This window comes from Gadus chalcogrammus, chromosome 22 (assembly GCF_026213295.1).
Source record: "Gadus chalcogrammus isolate NIFS_2021 chromosome 22, NIFS_Gcha_1.0, whole genome shotgun sequence".
In the NCBI taxonomy this organism is placed as follows: domain Eukaryota; kingdom Metazoa; phylum Chordata; class Actinopteri; order Gadiformes; family Gadidae; genus Gadus; species Gadus chalcogrammus.
This window is the reverse complement of record NC_079433.1, coordinates 11,218,991-11,229,825: the sequence shown is the minus strand read 5'-3', so window position 1 is coordinate 11,229,825 and position 10,835 is coordinate 11,218,991. Positions and strand designations below refer to the sequence as shown.

At 42.7% G+C, this 10,835-nt stretch overlaps 1 protein-coding gene across 1 annotated transcript; it reads right to left on the bottom strand.

Annotated features, from left to right (window-relative positions):
* Window positions 1–1,599: 1,599 nt before the first annotated feature.
* Window positions 1,600–10,501, bottom strand: LOC130375745 (sodium-dependent neutral amino acid transporter B(0)AT1-like). Its single transcript, XM_056582813.1, has 12 exons — window positions 10,126–10,501; window positions 8,700–8,840; window positions 8,461–8,598; window positions 8,067–8,248; window positions 7,501–7,611; window positions 6,781–6,893; window positions 4,271–4,399; window positions 3,792–3,948; window positions 2,951–3,155; window positions 2,640–2,799; window positions 2,308–2,470; window positions 1,600–2,130 (listed from the first exon to the last, which is right to left on the bottom strand). The coding sequence occupies exons 1-12, from the start codon at window positions 10,337–10,339 to the stop codon at window positions 1,936–1,938; spliced, it is 1,908 nt and encodes a 635-aa protein (XP_056438788.1). The 5' UTR covers window positions 10,340–10,501; the 3' UTR covers window positions 1,600–1,935.
* Between the last annotated feature and the right edge of the window lie 334 nt (window positions 10,502–10,835).

The following is a 10,835-nucleotide window of genomic DNA, read 5'->3' as shown; positions in this document are numbered from 1 at the left end:
TGATGGAGGTACGGTAACAGACGTCCAGCTGAGGTAGTTTAGCGGAGGGATCGAGCTTGGGTGTGTGGTTTGACCAACGCTTGGATGTAGGCAGGGGCAGTTCCATTGACTGCCTTGTATGCCAGTACCATCATCTTGAATCTGATGCTAGCTAATACAGGGAGCCAGTGGATGTCCCGGAAGAGGGGGGTCACATGGGAGAACTTAGGTAGGTTGAACACGAGGCGTGCTGCTGCATTCGGCAGGGAGTTCAGCCAGGGGCGAGTTGCAGTAGTCGAGATGACCAGTGATTGGACTAGAAGCTGAGCTGCTTCCCTTGTGAGGAAGGGCCGGATCCTGCTGATGTTGTAAAGTACAAATCTGCAGGATCGGGCCACCGCTGTGATGTTTGCGGTGCAGCATAACTGATTGTCCAGTACCACACCGAGGTTTCTGGCAGTTGGAGAAGGAGATACAGTGATGTTCTCAACAGTGACTAGTAAGTCCACGTGTGGGCAATCTTTCCCTGGCATTAGGAGGAGCTCAGTCTTGTTGAGGTTAAGCCTCAGGTGATGGGCAGTTGTCCAAGTGCTGACATCTGCCAGACATTCAGATATGCGTGTTGCAATCAGGGCTTTGTCAGATGAGGGGAAAGAGAGAAAGTGTCATCAGCGTAGCAGTGATAGGAAAAGCCAAGAGATCTGGTATAGAGGGAGAACAGAGGGGCCCCACAAATTCTTTGACATATAGCAACTTTCTTTTTTTAAAGTAACGTAAATAGTTACTTTCCCTGGTAACTAGTAACTTTAATTATAGAGTAATTCGGTTACTAAATCAGTTACTTTTTGGAACAAGTAGTGAGTAACTATAACTAATTACTTTTTAAAAGTAACGTTCCGAACACTGTGGATGACCTTACCTCTGATGCCTTCCTCAACACGCTGCGTTGCTTTATTGCTTTAAGAGGCAATGTAAGTCAGCTTCAAAGTAACCAAGGCACAAATTTCGTGGGTGCACGGAATGAATTCAAGGAACTTTTGAAAGAAATCGAGCAAGAACATGTGAAAGAACTGCGATTTAGCTTTGTCATGAACCCACCTGCTTCCAGTCACATGGGTGGTGTCTGGGAGAGGCAGGTAAGAACGGTCCGAAGTGTCCTTGCATCCATCCTAGACCAGCCTGCAAGAAGACTAGACAGTTTCTCACTGAGAACCTTCCAATATGAAGTAATGGCTATAGTGAACAGTCGACCATTGACCACAGAGCATCTCAATGATCCATCAGGACCACAACCTTTGAAATGTACCTGTTGTTTTATTTCTTGGTCTTATTTTGTTTTTTACCAGGAAGCTTCCAGAAGCTAGCGTTGCAGCTGCAGACAAGCCACGTTTTTTATTGGCTAAGGTTTTATATTTTAAGCTTTCTTCAAGCGAGATTTAAGTTAACTCCCATTGGCTACAAGCTGTCACAATTCATCGTACTCATTCCAGAATAATTTGTATTTTATGATTAGACTAATTATTAATGTAACAATGCAAAAAATTGCATACAACAAAATAGACAGATTTCATTTATTTTGAAAGAGTTAACAATATATGTGTGCTTTTATTTCGGGATATTCTGAAAGATACAGAAAAATTGCATTACAAATATTGGTAATAATTTCAATTTGTTATGTTACAATACTGACTTTGTCATAAGCTTCTTATAGCACATATACATGACGACCGCTGAATGCTGTTTGGTGAATATTAAATAGGATTTAACATTTAAAACGTTTAACATTGGATTACCATAGGAAAATAATATCTAATGATAGTCATTCATGTTTTCTTTCGATTGACATATTAAATAATAATATATACAAAAAAGATGAACAATAATAAAAAACAGTCCATGGCCTATCGATCCATGCATAAAAGAATCCCAAGGAATAGTTTGGATTCTAAATTGTCCTCATTTCTCACTCATTTGCATTTTGCCCGATATTGTTGGAACTGAGTCCTGATCCTTCCCCTTGCAGCACTTGTTCCTAATGAGTTTGCAGATGGCGAACACTGGGATAACTAAACAGGGTATTCCAGCCAAGATGAAGATTATGCTATATATCCAGTCAGGATACTGACGTGCAGCCAGTGTCGGGAAGTCCGGCTGTGGATACAAATGAAAGTCAGGAAGTAGAAAAATCTATATGCCACAGGGGTATGAAAACATCATCCTAAGTGAAGGCAAGATAACTTTAGCTATGCATCATTGTATACCTCAATAAAGTCCCATAAATAAGCTAACCTCAAAAAAAGAGAAATTCAGGTATTAGAGAATACTGACCGCAGCTTCGTCCCACACCAGGTAGGTGAGGTTTTTGGTCACTTGCGTCACTAAGTAAAAGACAAAGATGAAGGCCATGATCAGTGGGCTGACATAGCGCCACGTGATCTGCCAGAACAGGTTGGGCTTGTGGCCGATCATAAACTCCATGTCGTCGTTAAACCTGAGGGTAGAGGGGCGGTGGAGGAGGAGAGAGGAAGAGATATCAGATCAATGTGGCACACCTTGCTTGTTGGAGACAGCTTTATGACACATGCAGCCTTTAGCTTGTAAAACACAAAACAAATATCATTAATGTTTTTTTACAACACAGCTGGATATTTGACTCCTACCTGTCTATACCATAGATATACATGACGGAAAACATCTCGCAGAAGGCAATGACCAGGAGGGGGATGGATCCCGCAAAACTGTCGAAAAGAGCCAGCCAGTAGTTCCCAGAGCGCATTGCAAATATGAGTCCAATTCCAAAGGACACAAAACACGTTATACCTAAGAGGAAAAAAACAAATGGCAACAACAACATAACATGATGGGAAGTCAACACTTTTCCTTTTTCGAAAAAGGTTTCTAGAGTTCTCTGTCATCGAGAGTTAATTGCTCGTAACCGACAGCTAGTGTCCTCCCTAGACATGAGTAACACCTGTTAAAACTTCTTTGGGCCATTTCTTGGGCAGGATGTTCATGTCCTGCAGTGGCACCACGACCCCTTCGATGTTTCCAAACATGGTGGAGAGCCCCAGGCAAAAGAGCATGACGAAGAAGAGCACCGCCCACAGGGGGGAAACGGGCATCTTTATGATGGCCTCGGTGAACACGATGAAGGCCAATCCGGTTCCTTCGACCCCCTGGAGAGTGAACACAGCACCATCCGCACCAAGTCATTTACCATCATGTCTGTTAGTTCAGGCTATCCTTTGCTACTGTGTGGTGATCATTGTTGATTAGTGTGACCTAGATTGTTTATAAATGCTTTAATTGGATTCCAAGGCCAACCCAAGGTCAACCCAATCAATAGTAGACTAGAGAAGGATAATATAATCTTTTGTCTTTGTCATGAAAGATATTAACTTCAATTGCAGCACATTTCAATCGTTATGCAACACTGCAACTTATTTTAAAGCTTGGGTAGGCAATTTACCTGGCTACATGCGCGCATTCTGTCCGTTCACTCATTGCACATTACATTAGTCTTCCACACTGCTAGGCTAAAGCTAGCGAGCTAGTCAAGGGTTTAGAGGGAGTGGCTTTGGAGTGATGCCTGAAGGGAGGGATGGGATGTTTTAGGGTTCGTTACTTTTAAAATCAAGCTTACTCTGGCTGTTTTTCCAAAATGACCTACCCTAGCTTCAATCACATTGAAACAGGAAAAAAAAGAACGTTTTTTTTTTCATACAGATGTAAGAATATAAATAAAATAGAATCCTGCCCTTCTCCTAACTATATTGACGTTGAATGTTTGTTCTGTATTGTATTTTACTGACCTCGCTAAGTAATCTTTGCAAGTCACAGATTTGAAGAGGCAGGCCTTGAATGATGCTGGGATTGGTGATGTTTAAGTGGTCCAGCACTTCTTTGTAGTTGGTGTCAGTGATAGAGTTCTCAGGGTAATTGAAGGCATTTGTCAGCTCCAAGATGTTGCTAAAATACAGAACAGGCCATGCTGGTCAGATCGGTAGTAATGGTATTGATCACCGGGGGAAATTGCATTGACAATAATAATTAGACATAATAACAAATAGAAACAAATAAAACACACAAAACAAATATGATATGATTGGGGGATAAATATCATGCAGGGGAAGACCTTCCAATAGCCTGCAAAACCACACATTCTAAAATATGAATGTAAAATTTTAAAAACAACACTAAATAAATGTACTACATTTACAACAATTCCTAAGCTGGTGGACATCATCAAATATTTTGCTCCATGTCTGAACGCAGTGTGTTTTCAACTCACCGGTCCATACAGTCGTCAAACTTCTCTGTGGCTCTGAAGCCAATGATGGAGTAGATGACCGTCGCAGAGAACACAGAGGTGCAGCCGTTGATAATGGAGATGATAACGGCATCCTGTTCACAATTGTTACTATCGGCAGAGATAAACATATGAAACAACGCTTGTTAGGGGAGCGATTACCAGACAGGCCTTCCTCTGGTTGTATAATGTGGTGATTAGCCGAATGGGAAATGTAGTTTATGTGGTAATTATTAACTGCATGGGAGTTGTTCTTTAATTTTGGAACTTAGTGAATGGGAGTGGTAGTTTGATGTACCACAATGTTTTAGTAAGATATTGTAAATTACTGAATGGGAGTTTGAGGAGGGACATTACTTAAAGAGCCCATGCCATTAAAATCACATTTTTCCTATTGTTTGTTAAATAACATAGGTCTGAATAAGTTTGTGAGCTGTGGTAAGTTTGAAATCTATGCAGTTTGTCTGCTGAAGGCAACAGGCAATGAAAGGAAAAAGGCAGAAGAAATGAGCCGATCTGGATAAGGTGACACTGTGACGTAGCGTTGTCAAATTATTATTCATGGCCCTGCCCAATTGGTTGGTTCGTAACCACCCACAAGAATTCTGAAGGAGTCGTGATTGAGCTAGTGCTAAATGCTAATACGTGTACGGTAGTTGCTTAGTTCGTAGTAACAGGCTAGTTACAGAATTTTGAATGCAATGGCAGAACGACATCGAAGTACATGAACTGCGACATGCTGCCTGCCGCCGGTTGCCGCGAGGCACCACCTGCTGCCTCGTGCCGGCAGCAGGCAGCAGGCAGCGCGCGGTTCTGTCTACTACAGATTGATGTGGAAGTGGAAGAACCAGAGACGTCGGAGAACCCGACGAAGTCCTTTGTGATTCATGATATCGTCTGGACGTGCACACAGCTTTTGGCCGTGATAATATGTATTATTTGATATAGATATCTAGGCCTATGTATTATATGATATTATTTAGATATAGAGCTCCAGGACTGTAACGCAAGTGTTGTACACTTCCTTGTTATTTGGATAACCGTTCTGCTGTTGGTGTGATGGCGCATAACACGTCGGACTCTCGTCTCTGGTATTTCTACAACGAGACTCGTAGTGGGGGTTATCTCAGCCATGGTTGAGAATGAATTGGGGGAAAGGAACTTTGGCTTTGACTCCCTGAAGTAGGCATGAACCACGACATGGAGGAGAAAGGGATTGTTGACCGCGGTCGTCTCCCGCCGGAGCCTCGCTACCGATGGACCACCGCCTCGGCTTCAGGAGGCGGTGATTAGCGCTGACCGCTGCCGAGGCGGCGGGAAGCAGGGCTCAAGCGGGATACATTCGCGGCCAACAATCCCCTTCTCCTCCATGTCGTGGTTCATGCCTACTTCAGGGAGTCAAAGCCAAAGTTCCTTTCCCCCAATTCATTCTCAACCATGGCTGTGATAACCCCCACTACGAGTCTCGTTGTAGAAATACCAGAGACGAGAGTCCGACGTGTTATGCGCCATCACACCAACAGCAGAACGATTATCCAAATAACAAGGAAGTGTACAACACTTGCGTTACAGTCCTGGGGCTCTACATCTAAATAATATCATATAATACATAGATATCTATATCAAATAATACATATTATCACGGCCAAAACAAAAGCAGTGTGCACCTCAAGACGATATAATGAATCACAAAGGACTTCGTCGGGTTCTCCGACGTCTCTGGTTCTTCCACTTCCACATCAATCTGAAGAAGACGCGGTCGTTTGAGATTCATAATAGCTTATCGTCTGGAGGCTCACACAGCTTTTGGTCGTGATAATATATATTATATATTATATGATATAGATATCTATGTATAATATGGGTTTCTAAGAGCCATTGCGATACATCCACCGTAAACAGAGCGCATGGTACCGTGGCTACAAGCTGCTCAGGGCCAGGTGATAATATATATTATATATTATATGATATAGATATCTATGTATAATATGGGTTTCTAAGAGCCATTGCGATACATCCACCGTAAACAGAGCGCATGGTACCGTGGCTACAAGCTGCTCAGGGCCAGGTGATAATATATATTATATATTATATTATATTATATAGATATCTATGTATAATATGGGTTTCTACGAGCCATTGCGATGCATCCACCGTAAACAGAGCGCATGGTACTGTGGCTACAAGCTGCTCAGGGCCACACCCCCACCCCCCTCCTTGACCTGCCTTGACACGCCCACCGAAATAGCGCGTTTTGGGGAAGCTCAATGTGCGACTGGTTCGGAGTGGCTGTAACTCTGCACCACGGCTGAATTTCGGGGACGTCTTTGAATACTGTGTTTGTGGCCCACTAATACCTATATTAAAGCATCCATAAAATAGCATGGCATGGGATCTTTAATGAGATTTTTGTTTGATGTATTGACTTACTGAATGGTATTGTGGTTTGCTGTAAGGACTTAGTGAAAGGGAGTGGTATTCTGTGTACTTACTGCACAGAGTTGTAGCTTGAGAAGGAGATGAGGCCTCCGAAGGCCAGGGAGAAGGAGTAAAAGACCTGGGCACCTGCATCCAACCATGTAGTGGGGTTCATCAGCTCGTTCACCTTATAGAGAGTTGTCGTATAAAAGTGAGTAATATTCCTCTCTGAATGACGGTCAGATAACGATCTCTGACTTTATGTCACAGCAGGTACTGTGCTGAATTCAGAGTTTCAGACAGTTTAAGTCTTGGGCATTCTAACAAATCAAACTTTAGATACATTCTCAAAAGTCTGATAGCAGACAAGCTCAAATCTTATCGAACAGAGCGCTTCACTCCTTTGCTTCATATTGTCTCAACCAATCATGTTGCAGGAGCAGGGTATCTGTAAGATCTTAATTGGTTATCAACAGCAAGTATTATCTCATCAGCACTTAACTAACAAGGTTTAAAATCAACACTGTTTAAGTCTAAACAGTTGTTAAACCATGTTTTATACCATCGCTGTTGAAATATACTTCTTAAAGCCCCTTCTAAAAGCATCATCCACATGCGAAAATGAGGTTCTCTTTGGTGGAATATCTCTGTAACAAATGAGAAACAAGGTGTAACTTAGGCCCATGCTCTGTGCCATCGCACCCCAGTTGTTCTGCTAAAGCATAGTTTAACTATGGGATCTGAGCCCTGATCTAAAAAACCCTTGTGATTTGTGTTTAGAAAGCGGTGCTTACATCAGGGGTAAAGAGGAACTTGATCCCATCCACCGAGCCTTTGAGAGTCAGTCCTCTAATGAGGAAGATGGTAAGCACCACGTACGGCAGAGTGGAGGTGATATAGACGGCCTGCGAATAAGAAAATAATTTTGTACACACAAAAATTAAACAAGGGTTCAGCAACAAAATGTTAAAAACTAGAAAATGTGGAGGGTGCAAAGGGAAAAAAAATCATATATTTTTCCGAATGATCTGACTAATCGAAAAACCTTTTTTTTTTTTGAGGAATCTGATGGTTGAAAAATAAAAGAAATTCGACAAATATGATTTGGCAAAAATAAACGTTTTTCGAACGATCTGATTAGTCGAAAAATATGTTTTTATAGCTATCTGACCATTCTGAGTATTCTGGGATTGTTTCCCAGTTGAAATGGAACTCCATACCCTGGCGGTTTTAATGCTATAATTTCCTGAAGGAATTTCCAGTCTGCGTGATAAAGTGACACTTTATATCATCTTATCTCAGCCATAGAGCGAGTGAGGACAGCCTTATGTAATGTCCAAAGGTGCTATTTAACACTCACCTTGCCACTGGTCTCAATGCCCCGGATGCAGCAGACGTAGAGTAGGGTCCAGGCAGCCACCAGTGACAGAACCATCCACCACTGCACACCTCCGAACTCGTCGATGGCCGTGGAGGTGTTCAGAGTCTCCCGGTACCAGAAGTAGTCCACCGTGCTGCTGCGGGCGCATTCTGACACCACGCCTGCATCAGATATGGAGGGAGCCAGAGGGTTAGAGCTTCTTCTAGAAGTTTGTGTTTCAAAATAGAAGTATTTTATACCACAATGTTACCTTTTATCTTTTCATACATTGAAATGAGGGACATGGGGTACGAGTGGATGTGGCTTTGAGCGATGATCATGCTGCTGCCCTGATCAGACTTCTTGTTGACCGTCATCATAGAGGAGCACCTACTTGTTCCGTTGGCAGTGAGGGGGCACTGACTCCACGGCAGGGGGTCCTGGAAGGAGTTGAAGAGGTACCACATGATCCAGGCCATGATGGTGTTGTAGTACATGCCCACCAGGAACGACGTCAGCCCTGATGCGACACCTGATACGCCACAGACACAAACGCAAAAGGGCTGGTTATAACCAATGTCGTTGATCTTCTCTGGTTTTTTTTGACCCCTGTTGTTGTGTTGTTCTACCCACCGATGCCGGTGAGGTAAGGGTTGATGGACCTCCAGACCCCAACACTGCCCATCCGCATGCGCTGGCCGATAGCCATCTCCAGGTGTAGCAGTGGGATCCCCTCCAGAACCAAGAGGATGAGGAAGGGGATCATGAAGGCTCCTGTAAGCACCACGTAGAGTCAAGTTCAGGGGCGGTTCTAGGGGGGGTCAGTGGGAGCCAGTGCCCCCGTAAAACTGAACTCGTACCTCCGCTGGTCGGGGGGTCAATTGCTTGCGATGGTGTGGCACTGTTGCACAAGGCGGAACTTGAGATTTATGATATATCATACTGAATCTTTGGCTGGTGGTGATGCATGATACTGAGGGGTTTGATGTCAGTGAAGGAAACTCAAAATGTTGTGATATTGACAATTACTTTCACCAATGAAACATTTCAAATGTATAATATTGACAATTGCTGTAACTGAAGGAAACACTTAATACTATGCTACAGATATAACTGCTGTAACGGGAAAAAGCCAATTCTTGTACATTGTGTTTTTGAATTACTTAGTACTAAACTAAATATTTTGCGTCCCAGGTTCAATGTGTCCCTCCAACAAAACAGCTGGCCCCAGTCTGGCTCCCACATGAAAATTGATCTAGAACAGCCCCTGGTCAAGTCGTGTAGACTTATTTTTCAAATTTTCACCGGAGTTGTACTTGATTTGTACTATATATATATATATGTGCTATACGTGTCTGTTTTGTTTGGGCTCTTCAAACCAAGTTGGACATTTAAGAAAAACCTATAAAAGGTGGATAAGACAATGGAAAATGCATTAAACATATTTTGGGGCGTATTTCATGTAGGCCTTAGGGCGTGGATGTTGACATAAATAGTATATTATATATTTTTATTGTGAGAAAATTAATCATCGAGATTAAGTGTCCAAAATGTGTACATTTATTCTAAATATAACTGGCAACTATAGTGTTATTTTTGCTTTAGTTGCATAGTATTTATCCTCAGGAAAGACTTTAAACATCAATATGATGACAGGGTCAAGCTATACCAACTCTTTTTTAGCGACACAATGTAAATGATTAGCAAGGAACTTCTCAGCTCTCGCATGCATTTTAGCTAATGATTCAAATCACCAGCTGCTTTAGATAGAGTTTAATTGTTTGCTGTGGTTGGCTGCCAAAAGCCACTCATAATGGCCATCCAAGAATATCAGATCAAGTAAGGCCAGTCGAAGTTAAGTACATCTCATTGAAATGCATTGAAAATTGATAACCAAATCAATCTGATACAATGACTAGGAAATACGCTGTATTGATATCTTATATCAATGAAAACATCTGAATACATGAACAAGCATTAATTATAAGATTCCATGAAAGGCTTAAAGTGAAAGTGTGGGTAGGGGAAGCAGTCATCAATTCGGTCCAACCCAGCCTACCTCCACCGTGGCTCTGACAGAGATAAGGGAACCTCCAGACGTTGCCGAGCCCCACGCAGAAGCCCACGCAGGTGAGCAGATACTGGGCTTTGTTGTCCCATTTGGGCCTGTCTGCAACCTCCTCCTTCTCCATCCTCTCCAGCTCCTGATGAGAGGGGATTCGGTCGTCCAGACCAGGGTTTGGTAGCTTCATCTTGGGCCACTTGAATCCCATGGCGGCGATTCAATCTACAATAAAAAAAATAATCTTCAGAAGGTCCTACTCTCCTTTCTGCATCTGTTTGGTCCTACACTCCTTTCTGCGTCTGTTTGGTCCTCGTATTCACCTCCCGTCTTCAGCCAGTTGTTTTCCTTTGGGATACACTGGCCCGTGTGATCACACTCACTGATGAATATCTCGAAAAAAAGAAGAGGGTGTCTTAAAAAGGTGTACTTAACCTTGGAGGGTGTTCTCTCCACGTGCAGTGAAAGATCATTAATTGTGACCTTTGTCACATGAGGGTTGTCTGTTCCCATAGCGCAGGCGTTCAGTCATTATCTGTTGTCAGCACGTTTGCAGGGACAGTTTTTATTATAGCTTATGCATTTTGAGACATAACCAAAGGTATCCAACACTGAGAGTGAACATACAGCTAGACGAGGCCATGACTGAGGGGGTCTTCATGAGCCTACTTTAGGCATACAGGATGGATGGAAGTTGTTTTTTGTTT

Excerpts from the sequence above, each read along its gene's own strand:
- LOC130375745 (XM_056582813.1), bottom strand. The coding sequence starts at position 10,339 with ATGGGATTCAAGTGGCCCAAGATGAAGCTACCAAACCCTGGTCTGGAC. Across the intron at positions 4,400-6,780 it reads TCAAGCTACAACTCTGTGCA|TAACAATTGTGAACAGGATG; the intron begins GTAAGTACACAG and ends CTCTGCCGATAG. Across the intron at positions 3,156-3,791 it reads TGCAAAGATTACTTAGCGAG|GGGGTCGAAGGAACCGGATT; the intron begins GTCAGTAAAATA and ends TTCACTCTCCAG.